Below are 26,462 nucleotides of genomic sequence, written 5' to 3'. Positions count from 1 at the left end.
GAGGCGGGAACCCAAATGTCGGTTTGATTGGCAAGTTTTGGGCGAAGGGGCGAGGATTACTCTGATTGGTTAAGCTGCTGAGTTTCGGCACGGGATTGGCTTGCAGAAAGACAAGGGCGGGACCAGAAGAGGAAGCTTTTACAGTCGGCTCAGAAACGTAGGAGGCGACACTTGCGTGAGCTGCGCCTCTGTTGGTGAGTAATCTGGGGTGCAGGCGGCCATCTACGCCGGGCGGGCGGAGCGCTTGGCGCCTGGGCTTTCCCGTGCCTCCTGTGGAGAAACTATTTTCCCGCTGCGCGAGGTTAGGGCGCCGCGGAGTTGTCTCTCCTTAACTGGCTCTTACATTCGCACTTTTTCTCCTGGGCCGCCCTTTGAGCTCGTGGGCCTATGGGAGTTGCCACTTAGGACGCTCCGCCTACTGGTTTCCGTAGAGCATCCTGGGACTCGTAGTAAACCTCTCGAGATTTCCCACGCGGGGAGGCGGAGCCGTGTCCTGCTTTCGCTTTGTTTTCCAATCTCTGCCTCCTTCCCGCCTCTCCTGGCTTCCTCGTGAAAGGAAGATCCCTGAGCAGCCCGTTAAACCCGCTTTGGGGCAAAGGATTCGGAGAAACCCAGGGCTGAAGTTAACCTTTTTCCTTCTTTCAGCTCTACCTCGGCACCTCTCTCCATGGCAGTTCCCGAGACCCGCCCCAACCACACTATTTATATCAACAACCTCAACGAGAAGATCAAGAAGGATGGTGAGTTCTCAGGATAGTCCAGATTCCAGGTTACCTCGCACTCTTCCACCTCCAGCATTCACTTCTCTTCCTTCCCTTTCTCTAGCCAGCCAAACTGTTAGGGTTAATCCTTGAGCCTTTGCCCACGCTGCATTCTGTGTCTCTAACACTCCTTCAGTTCATCTTATCAGCTTGGCCATCAACTTGGTCACTGTCCATCCTTCAAGGCTTCAGCTCACAGGACGCCTCCAAGAAGCTTTCCCCATCCTCTTTCCCCTCGGGTGCCTGCCTCTGACTTCCCATAGGCCCTGGACATCTCCCGCTCAAGCCCTGATTGCTCTGGGCTGTTACGTGAGCATGAGGGTAAGCTCTGGGATTGTCTTGGTCACTGTGGTGTTTGTTCTCCCCGATCAGCCCACAATGGATAGGTTTTAATTTCAAAAAGAAAATGAGATCATAGTAACGATGACTAACACTGTTACCAGGTACTGGTATGTAAATCTCTGTTACAGTAAATTTTCAACAACAAACCTGCAGGAAGGAGCTATTACTCCTGTTTCTCAGATGAGGAGACAGGCTCAGGCATGATGTGATTTGCCCAGGGTCATGCAGCGAGGTAAAGTGGTTGAGGCCACCACTACGGGATTCTGCTTAAGACCTCGATTTTTGGGGCGCCTGGGTGGCTCAGTCGGTTAAGCGTCCAACTTCGGCTCAGGTCATGATCTCGTGGTCTGTGAGTTCAAGCCCGGCGCCGGGCTCTGTGCTGACTGCTCAGAGCCTGGAGCCTGTTTCAGAATCTGTGTCTCCCTCTCTCTCTGACCCTCCCCCGTTCATGCTCTGTCTCTCTCTGTCTCAAAAATAAATAAACGTTAAAAAAAATTTTTTTTTTAAACTTGATTTTTGACATTATCACCTTGATTGAACCTTATTTTCTATATTTGAAAATTGAGCAAACTCCTAATATTTTCTTTGCGTGGATGTTACGTGGATTAAATTAGCTAAACATCCAAACAGTGTTGACTTTTATGGTACCTGGCAGTTAGTATGGGCTGGATGGAACTTAGCTCTTATTATCACCTTAAGACAATTGTTGGGAGAACCAATGGAGCTTGCTGGGATTAAGTTTTGAGGTTACCAATAAAGTTACTGTTGAAGAAAGAAAAACAAGCCACGTAAATCCCTTATATGCTCCTAGAGTATCATGCTCAGCCAGTTCTCTATGATGCTGGGAAAACACCCGGTGACAGACATTCCCCGTTTTGCCTTCATGGAGCCATATTCCATTGGGAAAGACAGACCTGCTTCCAGACAGTGATACCCCAGAGTCGCCAGGGCCATGATTGGGAAGCACAACCAGAGTGATCAGGACTGGGTTTGAGCACCTAGGTAGAGGGATTTGTTCCCTTTCGTAGAAGAGGAGATGTCTTGGAAAAGCCTTCCAGGTCGAAGAAACAGTATATATGATGTGAGGGAGAAGAGCGTTCTGAACCTGGACCAACATATGATGGTGTCTAGGGGCAAAAGAGAGCCCAGGCTATTCTGGAAACTACCAAGTAGTTGTGTGTGACTGAGGCTTGGGACTCAGAACCTTCCAGTGAGCAGTGCGCTGATAGCTCATGGGATCTTGTGGGAGGATAGGCCCATAGACTTTGTTCTGAGGGCATCTGGGAGCCAGGCGAGGGACACGATGTGTGGAGGGTGAACTTGAGTGGGCAGGAGAGAAGGGAAAGAGAGAGGCCCAGAGTCCGGGGGAATGGCCGAGCCTCAAACTGGGTTCACGGGTGTGGCGGATGGAGACCAACACCAGAAAGGTGTCAGCGGAATTTTTGGCTAACTGCGCCAGAACACCTTTTACTTCCCTCTTGACCCCACCCTCTCCTGAATTTTCTTTTCTTTCCTCACCTAGTCTTTCAGCAAGTATCTTCAGCTCGGGTGCCTTTTCTGTATGAGATTTTTTTTCTTTTAACATTTTATTTTTGAGAGAGAGACCGAGCGTGAGCAGGGGAGGGGCAGAGGGAGAGGGAGACAGAATTCAAAGCGGGCTCCAGGTGCCGAGCTGTCAACACAGAGCCTGAAGCAGGGCTCAAACTCACGAACTCACAAACTGTGGGATCATGACCTGAGCTAAAGTCAGATGCTCAACCGACGGAGTCACCCAGGGGCCCCGGTATTCTATTCTGTTAGGTATGGCAGTTTGTTAGTGAGCTATGGGTTCAGATGGACTTGGGTCCTGGCCCCCATCCCAGCTCTCTAAGGCTCTTCCCGGTACCTTCGGGACACTCCTGTTGAGCCAGTGACAAATCCTCTGAGAGCCTATTTCCATGTTATTAAAAAAGTGAGACCATTACAGTTGCTGCCTCAGGAAGCGGTTGTGAGAATTTAGTGAAGTTCTTTCCGTAAAAAGACGTTTAGTGGTATTGTTATTCATACAACTGTTTTTGGAGAAGCGTGGGTGCTACAGCCTGCACTGAGCATGGGAATACTGCAGTAAACAGTGGAGAGGCTTGTGGCTCTTCAGGATAGCTAAACGGCAGGTTAGCCAGCGTGACGTCAGGAGGTGGGAAATGCCATGAGGGAAAAGCAGTTAGGTACAAGGAGTGGAGAGAGCGACGGTAGGTGGCATTTATTTAGACAGGGTGGTCAGGGAAGGTCTCTGTGGTGGGAACACTTTTACTGAGACCTGGGTGACCAGAAGGAGAAAGGTCTTTACCGTGGAGGCAGCAGCCAGCGCAAAGGTCCTGAGGCCACACGTGTGTACTGGCCTGAGAAAGGGCTGTGAGGCCAGTGCGGCTAGAGGTAACGGGAGAGGGGTGGAGTGTGGGCGGATGATATTGGAGATGTTGGCCAGGGCCACGTGACACAGGCCTGGGTCAAGGTGCCGGTGACAAAGAAAAGAATGCTCCTGTGTATCGAGCATTTACCGTGTGCCCTTTGTTACGTGTGGCTCCTGTACTTTATGCGACAGCCCCAGGAGGCATGTACCAGTACTGTCCGTGCACACAGGGGAGCGCACACAACCCATCCCAGTGATTCTTGGCTGCTGCTGGTGTTGCTGCCTCTTGGGGATTCCAGACCTGTGGCACCGTGGCCTTTGGCTGATGGCGTCCATTCTGGGCCATGCCTGGTTCTGAAAAAGGAACTCAACCCCCAGGACAAGGTACCAAGACCTCCAGTCACCCACGGGTGCTTTCCTTCCTCCCCCTGCAGAGCTGAAGAAGTCCCTGTATGCCATCTTCTCCCAGTTTGGCCAGATCCTGGATATCCTGGTTTCCCGAAGCCTGAAGATGAGGGGCCAGGCCTTTGTCATCTTCAAGGAGGTCAGCAGCGCCACCAACGCCCTGCGCTCCATGCAGGGCTTCCCCTTCTACGACAAGCCCATGGTGAGCGCTGTGGGTGTGGAGGGTGTGCACGCACCGCGGTGCTGTGGCAGACTGGATGGGTCTGGGCCTCCCGTCTCCCGCCGTCCAGTCTCCTGAAGTCGGCAGTCCCTCTTGCTGTTTGTCAGCATTCACTGTTCTTTGTACTGGGGTGGGGGTGGAGGACACACAGTGCCCCCAGATGGTGACCTCTTAGAAGTGTCAGGGCTGGGATGGGGGAGGTGCCCAGAGCTTGGAGAGCTTAGAGGAGGCACCTTACCCAGTCCAGGGGTTCAGGGAAGGCTTTCTGGATTTGAGGCTCCAAGGAGAAAGACTAGCTGGGGGAAGCAGGGGAGAGAGCGTTAGATAACCGAGAACATTAGGAAAGTGGGTCAAGTCTGTTTGGCTGGAGCGAAAGGGTGGGAGTGGGGGCAGAGTATGGCCTGGAGATCAAGTCAGAAGTCAGGCCCAGGGGCCAGAGTTTGTCTTGCAAGTGGACTTGACTCTGCGGGTGGTGGGGAGCCATGGAAGGGTTTAGGGAGTTGCCTCTGGCCGTTGGGAGAATGGATTTGAGGGGGGAGTTTAGGGGAGGCTGGGTCAGCTTCCCAGGTGTGAGGGTTTGGGCCAGGACCAGGGCGGGGGGTCGTGAATGGGGAGAATCGGGTGGGTTGCAGGTGTTCAGGAGACTAAGTGGCTGGCCAGGGGGCGGGGGGGGGGGGGGTGCTGCCTTCTGGGAGGTGAAGAATGGCTTAAAGTGCCCGCCCTGAACTAGAATTCCTGCCACATCACTGGCAGACATCTTTGGTTCCTGGGGCCTTTCCCCTTGTCCCTCTTAACCAGTGTTTGAGTTACATCTGATTGGAATATGCCTCCCTGAACCTACTCCCTTGGGTAGGGAAAGCAATGCTCAGGTGTCCAGGTCCCAGGCAGGTTGCCTCCTGTGGAAGACAGTGGGCCCTGGGGGCCGTGGGGTAGCCTGGAACCCTCCCCTCCATGTTGGGAGGGGGCACTGATTTGCCTGCTGTTTTCTCTGGGCGTGGGAGCCCAGACTTGGCCACATCTTCTGATGTTTTTCTGGAGCAGCTAGAAATTAGGTTTTGAAGTATAAAGAGCACGATCTTACTTGATCCTCCTCCCTGCTCTGCCTCCCAAATCACCCCTTGGACCATATCAAACACTCAAGCACCAGTGAGCTCTGTCGGGGAGCCTGTCAACCCTACCTTCAAAATATCCGCCGCTGCCTACTCCTCACCCCTCCCCTGCTGCTGACCTGGTCTCTGCTCTGACCCCTGCTCCCCCACAGGCTGTTCTCTGTGCCGCAGCCACAGCGTTTCTTCCAGCACACCAGTGAAGTCTCATCACTCCCTGCTTATGACACTCCATGGCTCCCAGCTTTCTCAGGAAAAAAAAAGCCAAGTTTCACCAAGGTCTCCAGAGTTCCTCCGTTGCTTCTGTCATCTTATCTCCTTCCTCCGAGTCTGCATTGATCTTGCCTTTCCTTGAACACACTGCACACCTTCACTCTGCTGGTCCTTTGCTAGAAGGCTCTTTCCCTAGATCTCCCTCCATTCCTCTGTCTCTACACCAGGGTCACATCATTGAGGCCTTTCCTGGCCACATCTAAAAATTTTTTTTTTTAAACATTTATTTATTTTGAGTGAGGGAGCATAAATAAGCACATGTGTACCTACAAGCCTGGGAGGAGCAGAAGGAGAGTGAGAATCCCAAGCAAGTTCCGCAGTCTCCAGAGCCCAATACCAGGCTCGATCTCATGAACTGCATCATGACCTGAGCTGAAATCCAGAGTTGGACATTCAACCAACTGAGCCACTCAGGCGCCCTATGAAATTTTCAATTCTTAATCTTTTTTTTTTTTTAAGTAGGTTTCACACCCTATGTGGGACTTGAACTCCTGACCCTGAGATTGAGAGTCCCATGCTCTACAGACTAAGCCCACCAGGCACCTCTGAAATTTTCAGTTTTTTTCAACACTTCCCATCCACTTCTCCAGTTCACTTTTTTTTTTTTTTTAATGTTTATTTTTGAGAGAGAGACCGCATGAGCGGGAGAGGTGCAGGGCGGTGGGATACAGAATCAGAAGCAGGCTCCTGGCTCTGAGCTGTCAGCACAGAGCCCTACCACGGGGCTTGAACCCATGAACCATGAGATCATGACCTGAACCGAAGTCAGATGCTTAACCGACTAAGCCACCCAGGCGCCCCTCCAATTCACTTTTTAATCTTTTTTCATTGTGTCTTCCTCAGTGAATTACAGCATGAGGGCAGGGGCCTTTTGATAGGCTCATTGCTGTACCCACAGAGTCTAGGTTCTCCATAGACTAAGGTTGAGATTTATTAGCCTGGGAGTCTAAACTTTGGTGTGACCGGAACCCCCTTGCACAGTGTTCCTGTGTTGCCCTTTTTTTCCTCAGGCTTTCTGCCTTTGGCCCGATGCCCAGGACTGTCCCATTTTCCCTTCAACACCCAGTGACCGAACTACGTGCCAGCTACTCTTCAAAGCACTTCAGCTCATTTAGTCCTTAGACTCATCCTTTCGAATGGGAAATACCACAGTCCCCATTTTACAGATGAGAATGTTGAGGCTGGTGATTTCTGTAACATGGCTCTCAGAGTGACTGGGAAGGTCTGCTCTTGTACCCGGGCCATTTGGCCTTGAAATAAACCTACATTCTTCACCCTTCTGTTCTCTATTTGGCAGCGCATTCAGTATGCCAAGACTGACTCGGATATCATTGCCAAGATGAAGGGCACCTTCGTGGAGCGGGACCGCAAGCGGGAGAAGAGGAAGCCCAAGAGCCAGGAGACCCCAGCTGCTAAGAAGGCCGTGCAGGGTGGGGCAGCCGCCCCCGTGGTGGGGGCTGTCCAGGGGCCTGTCCCGGTAAGCCAGAGCCCAGGGATACTGCTCTTTCCCCCATCAGGCCTTCCTCATGGCCCGGCTTATGGGCACAGTGTATGTGTAGGAGTCTCCCCTTGGGTGTTCACACCCCCTCTCCTTCATTTCCTTCTAGAGATTGTGCGCCTGTCTCAGGGATTAAACACCTGTGTAATGGTGTCTGCACTTAGAAATGCCTCCTTGCTTGCCCAGCTTTCTCAGGATCTCTCTCTGTGTCTCAGTCCTTTGTTTTTTGTTTTTTTTTTCCTCCCCTTGACCTTGATCCTGCTGCCTGTGTCTTTTAAGTTAATGCCTGTGCAGAAAATCCAGAGGAAGCCACGCATCAACTTTTTCTGGATTAGCGAATTTAATTTAGCAGGGCCACCAGACATAAGGTCGGTACGGAAGAAGTTTTATTTCCGTGTGCTAGCACCAAAGAAGTAGACTCCAAACTGAAAAAGAGCTCCGGAGTAAATCCAACGGAAGGTGTGTAGAATCCCCCACCAAAACAACAGAATCTCGCTGAGAGAAGTGGGAGATGAATTCAACAAATGGATGTGAGACTCAAGACTTGTTGAGATGTCAGTTCTCCGCATTGGTCTAAAACTCAACACAGTTGCAATCAGAATGCTAACAGGAATTTTGGGAAGGCGCTGGCAGTCTGTTTCCAAGTGTCTGTGGAAAGGCAAAGCGAGGCAGGTGAGAATAAAGCTGGCGGACCTGCTGTAGTCATCAAGATGATGTGATGTTGGCCTAAGGGGAGGAAGATGGACCAGGAAGCAGACAGAACACAGTCCAGAAATAGATCTGCACAGGTGTGGTTACTCAGCCTATGAAGTTACCACTGGGGTCCAGTAGTGAAAGGCCTTTTTCATTTTTATTTTTATTTTTATTTTTATTTATTTATTTTTTTTTGCTGGTAAATGGTGCTGGGCCAACTGGGTATCTGTAAGGCAAAGAATTATTTCTACCTCAACTGTATCAGTTAACTTGAGATGAATTGTAGACTTCGGTGTGACAGCTTAGAACAAAAAAGATTCTAGAAGGAAACAGGAAAATCTCTTTGGGACCTTTGTGAGGCCACAGAAAGTAGAGCCGTCCTGTTTTCTAAACAGAATCGAGAAAGCCCCTAGTAGGATAGATGAATTGCATCTACTCCTTATTTCTGAGTCTCCACGTTGGCTTTTCTGACCGGATCACCCTGTATTTGTCCTACTTTACCCACGCCAGCTCCCCTTTTGTCTGGCATCGGCAACGGTGTCGGAGTCACTGCCCAGCTTCCCTGTTCTTACTCACTCTCCTCTTCTGCACCCAGCTTTTTGTCCACCTTTTTTTGTCTGCAGCTGTGATTTCAACTCTAGCAGCCCCACCTCCCTGGGGTGCCTTCCCTGGGTATCTCCCCTGGGTGCATGAGTTGTGTGCCCTCAGACTGGCTCCCTTCTCCCCCTTTGCCACCACCTCTCCCGTCTCTTTCTGCATCTGCCCCGACTGTCCCTGTCCACCTCTGCCTTGCGCTGTGTTCTTTTTTCTGCAGGTCCTTTTTTTTGCCTTGAAGTTTATTTTTGGAAGGAAAAGTACAGCTTGCTCATTATAGCGTTTCTTTTCACTCCTTTTGTTAACAATTGTCAGCATTTGATTTTTTCCAGCTTTTTTTTTTTTTTTTTTCTGCTCCTATATCGATAAACAAAGTTAGGTCATGTTGACTGGTTTTTTTTTTTATGTTAGAAAAAAAATTTTTTTTAACTTTCTGGCTTGAGTTTGCCCTTGAAGCTTGGGTCTGGTTTGCTCCATCCATTTCCCTTTGGGTGACCTTTGTCTCTATAGGTCCCTTTTTCACCTCTTTCCAAATCTGGATCTTTCTCCCTATTGTCTTTCACATCCAGGGTTTCTTCTGATGACCTCTTCTCTCTGCCTCCTGCTGACCCCAAACCTGCCTCCTGCCCGTCAGCCACCCCCCTCAGTCCTGCCTCCCTCTCTCTGCAGGGCATGCCCCCGATGACTCAGGCACCCCGCATCATGCACCACATGCCGGGCCAGCCTCCGTACATGCCACCGCCTGGCATGATCCCGCCTCCAGGCCTGGCGCCCGGCCAGATCCCACCAGGGGCCATGCCCCCCCAGCAACTTATGCCGGGGCAGATGCCACCTGCCCAGCCTGTAAGTGTCTACTTCTGGGGTCTCATACAAACAGTCAGAACACGGGACTAGAAAGGGATGGGTGGGGGTGCTGTTTTAGGGTGGGTGATCCGGGCAGGCCCCCCGGAGGAGGTGCCGTTAGATGATAAGAATAAGGACATGGCAGTGGGGCCAGGCCCTGGGGTAGAGAGGGATCGGTATGTTTATTGGAAGAGATTCGGAAAGGCAGGGTGAGGCTAGAGTGGTGGCCAGAGCCTAGATTGATTTGGTGAACTTCTGCTCAGCACCTGCTAATGGATACAGCAGTGCTCTTTGTGGCTTATCGTCCCATGGGGGTGAGGCAGTGTCGACAGGCAACATCAGGTGTGTCAGGTGAAGGACCAGAAGGAACTCCAGCGGGGCAGGGGGTGGGAAATGGGAAGGCGGTAAGTCCCCACTAGACTCACGGGGTCTGTTGACTTCCTTGCAGCTTTCTGAAAATCCACCAAATCACATCTTGTTCCTCACCAACCTGCCCGAGGAGACCAACGAGCTCATGCTGTCCATGCTTTTCAACCAGTAAGTGGGGCCAGTAGCTGGGCAGGGGCCCCATGGGCGATGGCCAGGAGATGGCGCCATGGGGACCAGTCTCGGGGTTGTGCAGGTGGAGCCCTGAGCCCACTTGGGATTTGCAGGCAGGACAGTGACTGGAGGCAAAAACGGAGGAAGCAGCAGCTGAGCATGCTGGACCTTCCTCCACTTTTGTGAGGGGTGGGGGAGTCAAGGTTCTGGGCTTCGTCTTTCCAGCCTCTGAGTCAGAAATGCAAGGTGCACAAAAAACAGCCATGAGGTGGCATGGAGCACTGGCTGGATTGGCCATAATTGGCAACTCGAACTGCATTTGCTGGGGGTGGGGATATTTAAAATCTTGCGTGCCAGGGTGTAGGCCACTGGCTGTTGCACAGGGTAACTGTTCACTAGTTAGTGAAGGAAGGGGAGTGTGTGCTCACCTGGTGGCCCTGCTTATGATCTTACATTCTAAAGAACTTCTTTTTTTTTTTTTAGGTTTATTTTGAGAAAGCGCGTGCACAAGTGGGGAAGGTGGGGGTGGGCACAGAATCTGAAGCAGGCTTCAGGATCCGAGCTGTCAGCACAGAGCCCCAGGCGGGGCCCGAACTCACAAATCGTGAGATCATGACCTGAGTCGCAATCAAGAGTTGAGCGCTTAGGGGCGCCTGGGTGGCGCAGTCGGTTAAGCGTCCGACTTCAGCCAGGTCACGATCTCGCGGTCTGTGAGTTCGAGCCCCACGTCGGGCTCTGGGCTGATGGCTCAGAGCCTGGAGCCTGTTTCCGATTCTGTGTCTCCCTCTCTCTCTGCCCCTCGCCCGTTCATGCTCTGTCTCTCTCTGTCCCAAAAATAAATAAACGTTGAAAAAAAAAAAAAAAAGATGTAATTAAAAAAAAAAAAAAAAGAGTTGAGCGCTTAACCAGCTGAGCCACCCAGGCGCCCCAAGTGATAGGTATTTTGTAAGAATAGCGGCAGAAGAAAGGATACCTAGTAAACTTGAAGATGGTTGCCTAATGGGGAAGGAAGGTAGGGCAGAGAAGAGGGATGGAGAAAAACAGCCGATCATAAAAAGGGTGGTGTTTGTTTCTGGAATGGGGTGGGTGGGTTATGATTGACGAAGGACATGGCGGCAGTGTCCTGTTTCTTGGTTTAGGTTATTTATGGTTGCATAGGTGTTCACGTTGAAGTATTTCCTTAAACGATATGCTTATGTTGTGTGTACCTGTTTGTGTTAGGGTTCCTCAGTGTAGCGTTTTGCATATTTGGGGCTGGATAGTCCTTTGTTACTGGGAGCATCCTGTGCTTTGTAGGATGCTTAGCAACATCCCTGGCCTCTACGCTCCAGATACCAAAACGTTAGAAGGAGATGCCAAGTCTGGATGCCTGAGGTCTGTTCTCTTCTTTCAGGTTCCCTGGCTTCAAGGAGGTCCGACTGGTCCCCGGGCGGCATGATATTGCATTTGTGGAGTTTGACAATGAGGTACAGGCAGGGGCTGCTCGCGATGCCCTGCAGGGCTTCAAGATCACCCAGAACAATGCCATGAAGATCTCCTTTGCCAAGAAGTAGCACCTTTTTCCCCTGCCTGCCCCTGCCCCCTGTTCTGGGGCCACCCCTTCCCCCCTTGGCTCAGCCCCCTGAAGGTAAGTCCCCCCTCGGGGGCTTTCTCAGAGCCGTGTGTGAGTGAGTGGTCGCCACACAGCATTGTACCCAGAGTCTGTCCCCAGACATTGCACCTGGTGCTGTTAGGTCGGAATTAAAGTGGTTTTTTTTGAGGTTTGGTTTTTCACAACCATTTGTCGTTTTTATTTTCTTGTTTTCTGTGCCTCCCTTTCTCACACATCAGAATATTCTGGGTGTTTGGACCTCTCAGGGTATTGGGGTTTGCAACCTTGGGAAAACACAGAATAGGGTATAACTTTGTCTAAGTTTCAGTTACCTTTACTACTTTGGGAAAATTTCTGTTTTGTCTCCATCAGCATTCAGAGCAGGAAATTGAAACCTAGGCTGCCATGTACAGTTGGGCAGGTTGTGTACTGCACAAGGATGCTACCTTTAAGGGTACACTATTCATTTTATAGATTTATATGTTTTTTCTAACATGATAGAGTGTTAAGAGGTTTTTCTTTCTTGTTTTTTAATGTTTATTTTTGAGAGAGAGAGAGACAGAGTGCAAACAGGGGAGGCCGAGAGAGAAGATGACACAGAATCTAAAGCAGGCTCCAGGCTCCAAGCTGTCAGCACAGAGCCTGATGGAGAGCTCGAACTCACGAACCAGAAGATCATAACCTCAGCTGAAGTTGGTTGCTTAACCGACTGAGCCACCCAGGTGCCCCAAGAAAGAGGTTTTTCTTCACCTTTTTCAAATCTTCACAAAAATGCTTTCTGTCATAGCAGCAGTCCCCCAAAAACCATGCTAGATACTTCAGGAAGAAAAGGATGGGAACAGGGTACTCAGGAACTCATTGGAAGAATAGTAGGAGTGGCAGCCTGGGTTGGGGACACTTGAGTTCAGGTTTGCAACCTGTGACTGAGCTGCAGTCTGGAGTCCAGGAAGGTGCCACTGCAGCTGGTGGAACTGCCCCATCCCACACGGGGAGCTACTAACCAGGCACAAGGGGTGTGGCCCCGTCAAACACTGCTGATCTTCCCTGCCGGCTACCCTCCAGCCAGGAGCCTGGGACAGGTGACTAATCCAGCTCTGGCTCCAGTGCCCTGGCGGCAGGGGAAGGTCTAGGAAATGTAGTTTCCGGTTGGACAGTCGTGTAATCTAACTGAAACTATGAATGGAAGGGAGATCGAACGGGGACCTTCCTTAGTAGTCCCTCACACCCTTGATCTGGAATTTTGTTTTACTTTTGAGAGAGAGGGAGCACGGGAAGGGCAGAGGGGCAGAGGGAGAGGAAGAGAGAATCTTTTTTTTTTTTTTTTTTTAATGTTTGTTTACTTTTGAGAGAGCATGGTGGGGAGGGGCAGACAGAGAGGGGGACAGAGGATCCGAAACTGGCTCTGCGCTGACAACAGAGAGCCCAATGCGGGGCTTGAACTCACGAACCATGAGACTGTCACCTGAGCTGAAGTCGGACGCTTAACTGACTGAGCCACCCAGGTGCCCCAAGGGGGAGAGAGAATCTCAAGCAGTCTCCACACCCAGCATCGAGCCTGATGCAGGGCTCAATCTCACAACCATGAGATCGTGACCTGAACCAAAATCAAGACTTGGACACATAATGGACTCTGGAAAATTTTTAAAAGTATGTATGTATGTATGTGTGCATGTATAAATACATACACACACATACATACATACATACATATATACAAAACGTGTGTGAGTACGGGAAGGGCAAAGGGGCGGGGGGGGGGGGGCGGGGGAAGGATCCAAACCAGCCTCTGCATTGACAGCGTCGAACCTGATTGAGGGCTCTAACTCATCAATCATGAGATCATGACTTGAGCCAAAGTGGGACATTTAACCAACTGAGCCACCCAGGCACCCAACTCCTGGAAACTTTTTTTTTAATGTTTTACTATTTATTTTTGAGAGAGACACTGCAAGCAGGGGAGGGCAGAGAGAGAGGGAGACACAGAATCCAAAGCAGGCTCCAGGCTCTGAGCTGTCCACACAGAGCCGATGCGGGGCTCGAACTGAGATCATGACCTGAGCCTGAGCCACCCAGATGCCCACCCCCACCCCACCCCCGGAAATTTGTAATTGACTAAAAAACATACATAAATCGCTAAAGACCCTCCTTTATGCCATATAGATAGAAAAATGAGATCCTTTGCCAGAAGTAGAAAATTGACCACAAAAGTTAATACAGGAAGACAATGTTCTGTTTGGATATCTTCTGCAAAGGCTCTAAGCCCAAGCCTGCTTCTGCTCTGCTCTTTTTAAATTTTCACTTATTTATCTGTTTATTTATCTTGAGAGAGAGAGGGAGAGAATCCCAAGCAGGCTCTGTGCTGTCAGCACAGAGGCCCAATACAGTCTTTGAGCTCACAAACCATGAGATCATGACCTGAGCCAAACTCAAGAGTCAGATGCTCAACCGACTGAGCTTCCCCCAGGTACCTCTCTGCTCTTTCTATTAAAGAGGAACATCAGCATTTGCAGTGAAGACTTCACAGCACCAAATACAGTCTTTGTGCTCGTAGGATCTGAAAGGGGAAGGGGATTGTCTTCACTAAGAGGCAAGTATTGTAGACAAATGCAAACACCTCGCCCACCACACTGGTGACCACGGGTTCTGTGATCAGCGGGTCCTGGTTTCTGTCGTCTGCCTGGTGGACTCCTTAGCTGCTCCCTTGTGTCGTTGATGTCCCCACTCTAAGGTTCATTTTCTTCCTGTGTGAGGGGCGAATTCCTTGTAGGTTAATACTGTGGTATTGTTGGTACTCGCCACTGCCCCCAACACGCACACCCACTGCCAGGCACTTAGTAAACACGATAAATTCAGCACGTGCTTGCCGAGTACCTGGCATGTGCTAGATACTGTTCTTGGGACAGGACATGCAGTGGTGAGTGAAACAGATGAGCTAACTGCAAACACTTTTGGTACAAACGACGGGGGTGGTGGGGCAGAAGGGCTGGGGAACAGTTCCTGGGTGATCAAGGAAAGCCAGTCATTTGAGAGGACATTTGAGCACAGTGGTTTCTCCCACGGTTGTGGTGATGGGTGTTGGGTGCATAGAGATGGTTTCAGTCCAGGCTTTGTGCCACGTGGATTCTTCCCCATCCCCATGCCCATATGCGCCCAATCTACTTCCCCCTCATGGAAGTTTGGACTTGAGGCCAAAGGTGAGAATGCCTGAGGACAGAGATGGCCACTCAGGAGAATGCTCTTGGCCCGTGGATCTATTTGAAGGGCAGTTTTAGAGGTTGAGACCTGAGATCAAATCTCCCACCGCTTTCTCTTGACAACTGACAACTCCACGCTGAGTAAGTGACGGGTATGGGCCTGGACCCCAATCTGGCCCCTCTGCTTGCTGGCCAGTTTCTTAAGGCTCCTCACTGCCATTTCCACGTTGAGTGGGGTTATAACAGCCCTCTTGAGGTGACGGAGAGTGTCCATTTGAGTTAATAAAAATGTATGTGGGTGAGTGCTCTTTAAAGGACTGCTAGCTTTCATTGTCCCTATTTTACAGAGGAGAAAAGCAAGGAGAAATAACTGAGCCCAGGTCACCCATTCGGGAAGTGGCTTGTGAGGATAAATAGTGGTTATGGTAGAGCGTTGCCTAGCCTAAGTAAGGCCTGGCATGTAATACTTGGTCCTTCGGAGTGGGGGCTGTTCCTGGGAATCAAAGGGCTGCCTTGTTCTGTCCTTTACAGGAAATTCCAAGGTAGTTTTCCGTACCGGCTCCCTGTTTCTGTTCTCGGAGGGGCCCAGGTACCCAAGTGGACTCAAGATGGAATCGAATATCTCAACCTGCCTGTCCGGGCCTCTGGTTGTCGGGGGGGTGGCTGGCACCTGGAGTGGCCTGGGCTGCTTTGGGCCTATTTGGGTATTTCCTTGGGCGGGCAGCCCTCACCCTGTCCTTGAAATGGTTCTGGCTGGGTAGCAGCCTCTAGGTGGTGTGGATGAAATTTGGGACTGGTTAAGGGCGGAGACGAGACCAAGAACACAAGTTTCCTTGTGCTGCTGGGGAGAGGGAGGGCAGGAGGAAACTGGAGACCCCATTTCCACCCTGGCCACTCTCTTGCTCACAGTCCACAATGGCTGGGTCGCCAGTGTTCCTCGGTGTCATCATTTTGCTGTCTGCCTTCTCAGGGCCTAGTGTCGGGGGTCGCGCCATGCCCAAGCTGGCTGACCGCAAGCTGTGTGCTGATGAGGAATGCAGCTGTAAGAGTTGGGGGGTGGGGGGGGGTGGGGGACTGGGGGCTTGGATTGCCAGCCTGTGTGGAAGGTGCTGTCATTCTCTTCTATTCCTCCCCCAGACCCCATCTCCATGGCTGTGGCCCTGCAAGACTACGTGGCCCCCGACTGCCGTTTCCTGACCATACACAGGGGCCAAGTTGTGTACGTCTTCTCCAAGCTGAAGGGCCGAGGGCGGCTCTTCTGGGGAGGCAGCGTGAGTCTTGGGAGAACAGAAGAGGAAAGGGTATGGGGCTGGGGTGGGAGTACACCCTAATTTTCCACCTAAAGGGAAAATTTGAAGCGGTGGACTGAAATAGTTTGGCAGGGGGAGGGGGTATTGTGATCTTGATTTTTAATTTGTTGAGCAATTATAGGGCATGAACTAACTATATGGTGCTAGTCTTACGGACACTGAAGAAAGAACAGCGAATGATCCCTTTAATTCTAATGGAAAGGGACAAGCCATCAAAAAACATCAGCAAATATATGCTCCTTTGAGGATTAGTACAGACTGGGTGACTACATCAGGTGGTCAGGGAGGGCATCCACACAGTGCCTCGAGGCTGAGATCTGAGTGACAAGGATGGAGCCAGCCACCTGGAGACCAGGAAGAAAAAATGTGCAGAGGTCTTCAGCAGGAATAAGTTTGCCATCTTTCCAGACCCTGGCTTTTAATTTTTCCTCCCCAGGTTCAGGGAGATTACTATGGAGATTTAGCTGCTCGCCTGGGCTATTTCCCCAGTAGTGTCGTACGTGAAGACCAGACCCTGAAACCTGGCAAAATTGATGTGAAGACAGATGTGAGTCTCTTGGGGGCTGGCAGGGATCTGGAGGGGGGACTCTTGGGTTGTGATGATGGGCAATGATCCTCCTACCCTTGGCTCCCCAGCTGCCTAGCTGTGTGCCTCGGTTTTCTCATCTGTAAAATGCAGAGGGATTTCTAAGTCTATGTCAGGTTGAGCGGTGCAGCTTAGAGGGCTCTGGGCTAATTTGCATAGCATGTGTTTGGCCAAACCTGGCCCCTGCTGCTACAGCTTTTGCTAAAACCGCTAGATCCTTTGTGGTGTGACCGCTGGTTTTCTCCCCACTGTTTTCCCTTTCTCTTTTTCAGAAATGGGATTTCTACTGCCAGTGAGCTCAGCCTACCACTGTCCCTGCTGGGTTTTTTTCCTTCCCGGCTTTATGCAAATATATCAGCCAAGTGCAAACTGCGGGTCTCTGTGGTCTTTATGTGGGGGCGGCGGGGGGGTGGGGTGCGCTGGGGGGGGGGTGGGTAACAAAGGAAATGTTTCCCCAGGTTTCTGAATTTGGCCAGTCAACCCACTGACTGTGGTAACGTCAGTGGTTGCTAGGCAGAGTTCCACTCACTAAAAGCTCTTTGCTCCAAGCTGGGTACTGGAGGTGGGCACCTAAGCTTAGATATCACACACAAGCAAATGAGAAGGTGGAATAAACTGAACATCCCGGTTGCGGGTTGTAGTGTCCTCTCTAGACCAATGGAAGGGAGTTGAACTACTGGGAATGAGCCAATCGGACTATGAGGAAGACATAAATCGCAGAATAGAGGTTTTCATGGAAGATCATCTGAAAAGGGAGGTGGGAGGTTAGCCTGCGCGTATTCCCGCAGTTTTCATCCTTGCCTTTGAGGTCAGAAAGAGCCTTTGCCCGCTCATTACCCGCTCTTCTTCAGGGTCTTTCTGTCAATTCTGCCCATGCCCCTTCTTTGCAGCTGTGTCCCCGCCCCCAGGTCCGCTCCTACCCAATCTGGAGTCTCGACTCTGCACCCATACTCCTGACCAAATCCGTTTCTCAGCTCGGCTAAGCACCTCTGTACGGTACCTTCCCACTTGCTCAGCCAATCGCTCGTCTTAGTCCCGCCTCCCTCGGCACGTCCCCCTCTCACGCCGCCAATCCGTGCTTTTTGTCCCGCCTCCTGGCCGTCGAGTTCGCCAATCCCTGCCTTTGGGCAGCGTGGCCTGGTATCCCGCAGCCCTAGCGGGTCGCGCCGTAGGGGGGTGGAGGCGGAAGTGGCGGCGCCGGCCCCGGGAGTAGGAAGGAGCCGGGGCTGCAGCCGGAGTGGAGCGGCTGCCAGCCGAGGAGCAGGCGCGGCCGCGGCGCCATATTGCGGCCCCAAGCGGCCGCGACCGAGTCATGGCCGAGACCTACGGTGAGGGTGGTGTGCCGAAGCCGGAGTCTGGGGTCTGGGCCCAAAGAGGATGCGGCCTTTGGGGAGTGGGGCGGAGCCTTATGTGCCAGGGGGCGGGGTCTGGTATGGGGCAGGGCCTGGTGGATACTGGGAGGGGTTTAGTGGGTCTGAGGCTGAGCTCCATCTATTTGGGCGGAGCCTGAGGGTCTGGTGTGTGGGTTAAATAGATCTGGGGCGGGATTTGAGGTAGCCAGTACTGGTGGATCTGCGCAGGCCTTCAGAGAAAGGGTGGGCCTTAATGTGTCAGGGCGGAGCCTGAGTGGATCGGGTGGGGCTGACTGTGAATGGCAGGGGTCGAGCCGGGTGGGCTAGGAGAATCCTGAGGGGATGCTGTGGACCCTGGGACTGCTCTGGCTTGAGAGGTCTGGAATGGGGTTGGGGATGAGTTGTCCTTGAATTAGGAGGTGGGAGGGACTAGTGACAAGGGGTGGGGCTTAAACTTGAGGATAGGGGCAGGGCCTTGGGCCTGGGAAGGAGGGGCTGAGAATTGGAAAATCTGGATGAAGGGATGAATTGGAGGTGGGAGGACAGGGTGCGATAGAAAGAGCACTGTTTTAAGAGTCAGAAGGAGCTACATTCCTTCAACAAATAAAGGAAAAGCATTGGGATCAAGTGCAAAGATCCTGAGGTGGGAACCAGCTTGCCATTTTTAGGGAATAGACTGAAGGCCAGAGGCTAGAGCAGAGTGAATGAGAGAGTGGCAGGAGGTGAAATTGTGAAGGGTAGGATTTCAAGATGGCTTTCAAGAGGTGTTCACAACATAGTAGGTAAGATTTTGAACTCTGGAGTCAGTTGACCTGGGTTCGAATCCCTGTTCTGCCTGGCTGTGGGATCGTGGGCAAGCCAGTTAACTTTTCTGGCCTCAGTTTCCTCATCTGGAAGATGGGAATGATTGTTAGTATACTTCCCTCATAGAGTTTTTTCTGAGAATGAAGCAAGCTGTTGATGTAAGTAAAGAACTTTAAAACTGTGCCTGGTATGTAGTAAGCTGTATATAAAAGTTGTCTGTTACCGTTCTTACCCATTGCTCTGATTCTGCCTGTGTCTGTTTGTCTCCTTATAACTGTGATGGTCTCTTGGTTTCCATCTTTTGCCCTGTATCATTCTCTCCATATGGGTTTTCCTGATTTTGACTCCACCTGCTCAGACTTCCTCTTCAAATTCCTGGTGATTGGCAGCGCAGGAACTGGAAAATCATGTCTCCTTCATCAGTTCATTGAGAATAAGTGTGAGTTTCTGGGAATGGTCCCCGGATCACTGAACTGTGGGCATGGGCATGGTGTGGGCAGGGGCAGGGCTGGCCAGAGGTACAGTTCCAGTGCTGGCTGCCTGGTCCTTGCCTTGGTATGTATTCTTTGCTAGACCCTCCCTGAGCCTCAGTCACCCCTGCAATGAGAATGGTTTTGTACAGGCTGAGGAGGCCTTGGAGGACAGGGAATCTTCTGAGCCCCTGCACTGCCTCTTCTCTCCCTCCCACTCCCAGTCAAACAGGACTCCAACCACACAATCGGCGTGGAGTTTGGATCTCGCGTGGTCAACGTGGGTGGAAAGACTGTGAAGCTACAGATTTGGGACACAGCCGGCCAGGAGCGGTTTCGGTAGGTGGCCTGGGCTCCCAAGGGAGGGGGCGGGCAGAGGACAGAGGAAAGAAAATGGGGGCGGGGGAGGGGGGGTTGTGTGTGCAGAATCACTTGGAGATATGACAGGAGCCAGGAGACATTGAGAGGGCAGGCAAGGTCGAGGGAGAGAGACAGAGACTGCTTACAGTTACCTCTAGCCAGAGAGAGCAGGAGTCCTGGAGAGAGAGCAGAGACAGTGAGAGAGAAAATGACATTGAGAAAGAAGCCTAGTGAAGGGAGAGACCAACAGACCCTAGAGCGACAGCGATAGATAGACCCATATGGCTGGAGGGGTGGACACTGGCACCCCAGGAGAGGTGCTTAGGTTGAGGGCAAGGGGTAGAGATGGAAAAAAGAGAGATTGAAAGAGAAAGGGAAACTGGAAAGAGATATACACACTCCGAAAGGGACAGAGAAAGAGAGACAGAGACTGAGCAGAAGAGCAAGATAAGGGTGATAAAGAGACACAAAGAGAAGCAGGTCAGAGCCAGAGACAGGGAGGGTGGGACAGGCAGAGCCAGAGAGACAGAGAAATGGATGTGTTTTGGGGCGGGGGGCCGGGGGGGAGAGAAAGGTGTAGGGCTCAGTGCACAGTATGTCTTCAGGAAATGGCTGCAGAAAAGGTGGGAGATGCATAGAAACCCTGAATCTGAGATACAGAGACAGAGGAGACACATGAGGGAACCCAATCCATGGGGAAGTGTGGTCCCAGGCCAGCAAGTCGTCGCTGCTACGTTAATATTGGCGTGTAGATCCACTGTGTGGGAGACACAGAGAAGGTGAAGGGTGTGCGGCTCGCGCTGGGTTTGCAGTAAGTGCTCAGTGTACGTTTGTGGAATGATTGCCTGAGTTCCAGAGGGACCCAGACAGGTGACTGGGAGATGCATACAGTCGGCCACAGTGGGAGAGGGACAAGCGGATGTAGTTCCAGAGCACGTGGCCAGGCCTGGGCAAAGGGGAGGTGAATGAATGAACGCATGAGAAATCAAGAGCGAGGGTGAGAGAACCAGGGCCACAGAGACAGACAGAGATAGAGAGACACAGAATGAGAGACATACACACGCAAGAGAGACGGACAGGAAGACACAGACCAGTGAGGACATACAGAAAGACACAGACAGACAGACAGACAGCTAAAGGAGACAGAGATTGAGGGAGACAAAGAAAGAAATTGTGGCGAGACCAGACCACTGCCAGCTTTTGGGGGATGGGCCAGCAGTGAAGGGGGGCCTCCGAACCACCAGTCTCTCTCCGCAGAGGGGGGCAGTCTCAGGGCAGACCCCAGCCTCGGGGGTGACTGGGTCCCCCTGGCCCCACAGGTCGGTGACACGGAGTTATTACCGAGGCGCGGCTGGAGCTCTGCTGGTGTATGACATCACCAGGTGGGTACAGGGAGAGGAGAGGGTGGGGCAGGGCCTGGGCAGAGCCCCCGTCCTGTGCCTGCCTCCCTCCTGTCTCCCTTCTCCGTAGCCGGGAGACCTACAACTCACTGGCTGCCTGGCTGACGGATGCCCGCACGCTGGCCAGCCCCAACATCGTGGTCATCCTCTGTGGCAACAAAAAGGACCTGGACCCGGAGCGTGAGGTCACTTTCCTGGAGGCCTCCCGCTTTGCCCAGGAGAACGGTGAGGGTCCTGTGGTGGGCCAGTGGCGGGGGGACGGGGGGTGCTCAGCAGAGGAGCAGGGGCAGTCCCTGCAGGCCTGCAGGCCTCCCGGCCATCTGCGGCTATGCCCAGCAAGAGAATGTGGAGATTTAGAGGTCTGGGTTCGAATTCAAGTGTTGCCACATGTGAGCTGTGCCACCACTCTGGTCCCGTTTCCTCATCTGCCAAGTAGGAGTCACGGCCTTTCTGTCTCAACATAGTACGTGATGGATGGCTCAAGGGATTTGGTCCATGGAGAGCCCACCGCACTGCCCGGATGTGGCAGCGGCCTCTTGAGGAACATTGGCTGCTAAGAAGGTTTTGGCCAGTGCAGGGTATTGGTATAATGTGGGGGTTGCAAACTTCGATGGCCCGAGGGGCCAGGCCTGTTTTGTGAATAAGAGATAGGACAGGGCAGACCCCAGGTTAGCAGGCACCAGTGTTAGGGGCGTGGACAGGACCAACGGCCACAGCAAAAGGTGTGCAAGTATAAACTCACTTGAAAACTTCGTGTGGGCCAAACATCTACTGGCTCAGGGTCTGTCTCCATGTTCCCCAATTTGTAACTTCCAGGTTTAGAGGATGTCTTGCCATGAGAAAGATGTGGGTTTGAGTCCTGGCTCTTACTTTCTGTGTGGCCTTGTCATGTGGCTGAAGGGTAGACTGTGGTGGGCCTGGGCCTGTCCTAGATGGTGCTGGGGACAGAGTGTGAAAGACGCCCTGGGCCCAGTTGTCGTGGGCTCACCGTTAGTGGGTGGGGAAAGGGGACACCACCCTCTGCAGATAATGACAGCCCAGAGAGGTCAGGGCTGGGATAGGGGAGACACAGGCCGGCCCTGGGAGCCCAGGGTGGGGCACCTGGTCCTGCTGGAAGGTCAGAGAGAACTTTCTAGGGGAAGAGGTGTGTAGGCGGGAACCTGGGGAGGTGGCCCTTCACAGCAGGACAACAGAGGCCTGGAGTGAGGGCAGAATGAGAGGTGGCAGGTCAGAGTCAAGGGGAGGCTGGGGACTGACCCAGGCCCTGCCCCCTAGAGCTAATGTTCCTGGAGACTAGTGCCCTCACGGGTGAGAACGTGGAGGAGGCTTTCCTGAAGTGTGCCCGCACCATCCTGAACAAGATCGACTCAGGTGAGGCCCCCGACTGCCCAGAGTGGGAGTGGGAGTAGAAGGCAGGGCCCAGAGGTCTCTGGGGGACAAGTCCTGACCTCTCCCCTGCCCCCCAGGTGAGCTCGACCCCGAGAGGATGGGCTCAGGCATTCAGTATGGGGACGCATCCCTCCGCCAGCTGCGGCAGCCTCGGAGTGCCCAGGCCGTGGCCCCTCAGCCCTGTGGCTGCTGAGACGTCCGGAGCCAGGTGGGAGCCCAGGGCCTGGGGACGGCAGGGGTGGTGTCCTGGCAAGGGGGGGATACGGAGCGGAGACGGAGACACAGAAAAGGAGAGGTGACAAGAAAAACAGAGTGAGAAAAGAGAGACGCCAAAACGGTTTAGTGAAAGGAGCCATCATCCTGGCCTCAGGGACGTCCTCTCCATCTCACCACCACCTTGCTGCCCTGGATCTCCGACCCACCCATTTGGCAAATATTTATCGAGTGTCCACTGTGTGCCAGGTCCTGTTTGAGCAGTGGGCTAGAGAATTCCTGCCCTCGCAGGGCCAACATGCTCTGGGGAGGAGACAGACAATAATCAAGACACATAAGAAAATGATATTGTAGTTAAGGAGATAAGAGCTATGGAGAAAAATAAAGCAAGGAAGTTGGGGTGGGGAGGTAAGGAGTGGAGTTTTATGATGATGCGGGAAAGCCCTTACCGAGGAGGTGACATTTGAGCAAAGACCTGAAGGAGGAGAAGCACAGGGTCATATGGGTCCCTGGGGGAAGAGTGTTCTAGGCAGAGAGAACAGCCAGTGCAGAGGCCCTGAGGTAAGTCATGCCTGGCCTGGATGAGGAAGTCCATGGAGGCCAGTGTGGCTGGAGTGGAGTATGTGTGTGTATTGAGGGCTGGGAGCGGTAAATAGGAGATGAAGTCAGGGATCAGGGGAAGCAGATCATCAGGTAGGGCCTGGCTGTCCTTGAGGTGGCTCTGGGTTGTACCCTGGGTGGGATGGGAGTCACAGGAGGGCTCCGAGCAAAGAAGGGACAGGACCTGATTCAGGTCTTCCCAGGGTCCCTCTGGCTGCATATAGAGGAGAGAAGGGGGTGGGCGGGGGTGGTTGTTGAGAGACCAGTGAGGAGGCTACTGCAAAGTCAAGCTGAGAGAAGATGGTGGACAGGACCAGGGGTGGGGGGGAGGAGGGACTGAGACGTGGATGATAGCTTTGTATCCTCCCTGGTCTCTGTCTCCAGTCTTGTACCCTCTTGATGGAGCCACTGGGTCTTTCTAAAGCACAAATCTGATCCTGTCCCTCCCCTGTTTAAAACCACCCGTGGCTCCCAGGGTTCATGGGACCAAGCTGAAGCTCCCAGCCTGGTGTTTGCCTCTGCCAGCTTCTCCTGCCTCAGCTCACACCTCTCCCCAGCACTCAGGCCACCGCAGCCACACCGAAGTTCTTTCCATTTCTCTGGCTCTTTGCTCATGCTGTTCCCTCTGCCAGGAACACCATCTCTGACCACCTCCCCCTCCTCCAGCAAGCCTCACTTCCCCTATGGTTGGTCCGGACTCCTTGCCGGGCTTGCAGGATCCTACAGGATCAGGTCCCATCCCCACTTCTTTGGGAGGGTGTCTGTCTTGCCAATTATCCCCTGTGTTTCCCCCCCTCCCCCCATCCCCTCCCCCCCCCCCCCCCCGCCTCCCGCTATTGGCAGCTCCAGAGTGGCTGAGGGGGGGAAGTGCTCGACCTTGGGTATACTTTAAAGGCAGAGCCAACATAATTTCCTGATGAATGGATATGGCATTTGAAAGAGAGGAGTCAAGGGTGAGTGTTTAGGGCAGAAAATTCTTTTCCTTCCATGCCTCTGCCTCTGCTGTGCCTCGGTTAGGTGTGCCTGTCTGTCCTCCAGCCTCCTTTCTTAGGCCAGATGCCACTCATCATCTGCTCTCTGCTAAAACGACTCTTGCTGCAGGACACCTTTATCAGCTTCCCAGATGGGGTCACTGCCTCTAGCTGAGTGGTCTCACAACTGCCCCCTATTTTTTAAAGCATTCAGTCTGAATACTTGATCATTATTGTTTGTGTTTGTCTTCCCCATCTGAGAAGGAGGGAGGTGACAGATCAGAGATTCCCCAGCCAGGTTGCCTGTGTTTAAACTGACTCTGTCACTTGCTACCTGTGTGACACTGGGCAAATTATTTAACATCTCTGGGCCTTGGTTGCCTCACCTTCCAATTGGGGCTAGTAATAGTACCTACCTCACATAGGTTTTGTGAAGATTAATTACATTAATCCATGTAAAGTCCTTAGAACAGGGCCTGACACTTAGTGGAGACTCGATAAATGAGGGCTGTGAATTATTTTTCTTTTTACTATCCATTTTAAAGAGTCGGGCTGTGTAGAAATGGATGGGTGCATATTCTTCACCCTCGGGCTTAGTATAGCATCCATTTCAGTGTTTACCCTCAGTGAATCAAATGTAATAAGACAGTGCTTTTTCAGATGTTACTGACTGCAGTCTGCAGGAGGAAATCAATTGTATACTTTGATCTAATACAGTCACACACACATAAAAGACTGAAACACTTTCCTAGCACTAATGTTTTTTGATTGAGATGAAATTCACATGACCTAAACTTAGCCCTTTTAAGGTGCACCATTCAGTGGCACTTAGTCCATTCACAAAATTGTGCAACCACCACCTCTGTCTTGTTCCAAAACATTTTCATTACCCTAAGGAAACCCTGTGCTCATTAGGCAATCATTCCCCGATCCCCCCAGCCTCTGACACCCAGCGATCTGTTTGCTGTCGCTGTGGACCAATATTCCTATTACACGTGATGCACTCTGATATTCTCTATTATTTTTTTTATTTTTAATTTTTTTTAACGTTTATTTATTTTTGAGACAGAGAGAGACAGAGCATGAACGGGGGAGGGTCAGAGAGAGGGAGACACAGAATCCGAAGCAGGCTCCAGGCTCTGAGCTGTCAGCACAGAGCCTGACGCGGGGCTCGAACTCACGGACCGCGAGATCATGACCTGAGCCGAAGTCGGCCACTTAACCGACTGAGCCACCCAGGTGCCGCCTGATATTCTCTATTCTATTTTATTCGTTCATTGACAAATTGGCCAAGGCCCACCAAACTGATTTCCCAGCCCACTCATGCAGTGCCGCACACTGAAATCACCTGGAGAGCTTTAAAAGCTACTGATGTCTGGGCCTCACCCCAGAGACTCTGAAGTGATTTCCGGGTTTCTAGAAGCTCCCAGGTAATGCTATCTGTAGCTGAAGCGACAACCACTAACCAAATGCGGCTCTTCAGTTTGGAAAACACTGGAATGAGCCACGGTGATCCAGGAACACAGAGATAACAAAGGTGGGATGCGAAATTTAGATATTGAGATACTCCTGTATAGACTCCAGGGGTCAGCTCTCTGAGACAGATAAATAGGGAGATACAAGTACCCTCAAAGAGATAGCTCCAAATTGCCTGCAGAAATTCAGACGGCAAATGTAGGAACTTTGGGAGAAAACGAAAGGTATGGGCAGACAGACCCAGATAGGAGGGCAGGAAGATACCCAGAAATGAGGCAGAGATACCGGCTGGACAGACTGAGGATCCCTGTAGTTCACCACACACTTTTCTTTCAGCTCACCTGTTCTCCAGGACCAGCCCTGCCCTCTGGCTGGGGCCTAGCCCCAGGCCCTGGGAGGCAGAGCCCCTCACCTGTCCTGGCCCCAGAGAAGCTGCCCCGCCACCTATCCCCCTTCCCTGGCCTGGTGGGGCCTGGCTGAGGGGCAAGACTGAGCCACGGGGGAAGGGGGAATCTGTACCTGCTGCTGCTTCCTCTGTCTTGGCTAACCCCTGTCCCCCCTGAAACCCTAACCATACTCTAAGAGTTCCCAAAGCCTGAGACCAGGGCAATTGGCCCCAGCTCCCCGCCTGGCCCTGCCATTGCGAGTATGTGTTATTTATTGCCTGGAGGCCTGTTCAGTCCCTACTCCACCTCCATAAAGCATTGTTTACACCTGCGTCTTGGCCTCCGTTATTTTGGGGTGATGGGGAGGGAGGGGAGACAGAAGAGGTCCCTGATGGAAGAACCACGTGTTTGGGGGTCATGTTTGTGGTTTGGATATGATGTGGGGGTACACCATGACTCAGATGTTTGCTGTGGAGGGGGGTTTCTCACTGCACTTGTTGTGACAAGGCATGCTGGAGGCCCACCTGTGTAGCGCTGATGTCCTTGTGTTTGTGATGTGTGTGATAGCATCTGTAGGAATGTGTGCTGATTGTGTGTGACACTGTTGCTTGTGACTGCTTTGTGTCCTCAGTGATTGTATCCATGAGGCTGGTGGTATTTGGCACCAATGCCGGGGAATGAAAATTCAGGTTTGTA

The 26,462-nt window shown here is 52.2% G+C and overlaps 3 protein-coding genes and 1 long non-coding RNA gene across 6 annotated transcripts; 3 read left to right on the top strand and 1 right to left on the bottom strand.

Annotated features, from left to right (window-relative positions):
• Positions 1-65: 65 nt before the first annotated feature.
• SNRPA (small nuclear ribonucleoprotein polypeptide A) lies at positions 66-11,440 on the top strand. 2 transcript variants are annotated; one of them, XM_043598863.1, is made up of 7 exons: positions 66-194; positions 646-740; positions 3,927-4,099; positions 6,794-6,973; positions 8,951-9,124; positions 9,573-9,661; positions 11,058-11,440. In XM_043598863.1, exons 2-7 carry the CDS (start codon positions 668-670, stop codon positions 11,215-11,217), a joined length of 849 nt encoding a protein of 282 aa, XP_043454798.1. In that variant the 5' UTR covers positions 66-194; positions 646-667; the 3' UTR covers positions 11,218-11,440. The 2 variants fall into 2 exon arrangements, with proteins under 2 accessions (XP_043454798.1, XP_043454799.1); XM_043598864.1 differs by lacking the exon at positions 66-194 and adding an exon at positions 225-301.
• A 2,042-nt stretch (positions 11,441-13,482) lies between these two features.
• On the bottom strand, positions 13,483-17,487 carry LOC122494023. The gene is made up of 2 exons (XR_006300086.1): positions 17,346-17,487; positions 13,483-13,996 (listed from the first exon to the last, which is right to left on the bottom strand). It is a non-coding gene; the product is annotated as an uncharacterized LOC122494023 (long non-coding RNA).
• MIA (MIA SH3 domain containing) lies at positions 15,176-16,714 on the top strand. Its single transcript, XM_043598860.1, has 4 exons — positions 15,176-15,491; positions 15,587-15,720; positions 16,196-16,306; positions 16,618-16,714. Exons 1-4 carry the CDS (start codon positions 15,365-15,367, stop codon positions 16,639-16,641), a joined length of 396 nt encoding a protein of 131 aa, XP_043454795.1. The 5' UTR covers positions 15,176-15,364; the 3' UTR covers positions 16,642-16,714.
• A 21-nt stretch (positions 17,488-17,508) lies between the features above and the next one.
• RAB4B (RAB4B, member RAS oncogene family) lies at positions 17,509-26,098 on the top strand. Of its 2 annotated transcripts, XM_043598858.1 has the most exons (8): positions 17,509-17,673; positions 18,860-18,940; positions 19,196-19,310; positions 20,651-20,713; positions 20,802-20,956; positions 22,007-22,102; positions 22,198-22,328; positions 25,717-26,098. In XM_043598858.1, exons 1-7 carry the CDS (start codon positions 17,658-17,660, stop codon positions 22,311-22,313), a joined length of 642 nt encoding a protein of 213 aa, XP_043454793.1. In that variant the 5' UTR covers positions 17,509-17,657; the 3' UTR covers positions 22,314-22,328; positions 25,717-26,098. The 2 variants fall into 2 exon arrangements, with proteins under 2 accessions (XP_043454793.1, XP_043454794.1); XM_043598859.1 differs by lacking the exon at positions 22,007-22,102 and having other exon boundaries at positions 17,542-17,673.
• The last annotated feature ends 364 nt before the right edge of the window (positions 26,099-26,462 follow it).

The sequence above is a fragment of the Prionailurus bengalensis genome, chromosome E2 (genome assembly GCF_016509475.1).
Source record: "Prionailurus bengalensis isolate Pbe53 chromosome E2, Fcat_Pben_1.1_paternal_pri, whole genome shotgun sequence".
Taxonomy (NCBI): Eukaryota; Metazoa; Chordata; class Mammalia; order Carnivora; family Felidae; genus Prionailurus; species Prionailurus bengalensis.
The sequence above is the reverse complement of the archived record's forward strand: the minus strand, read 5'-3'. Positions and strand labels throughout refer to the sequence as shown.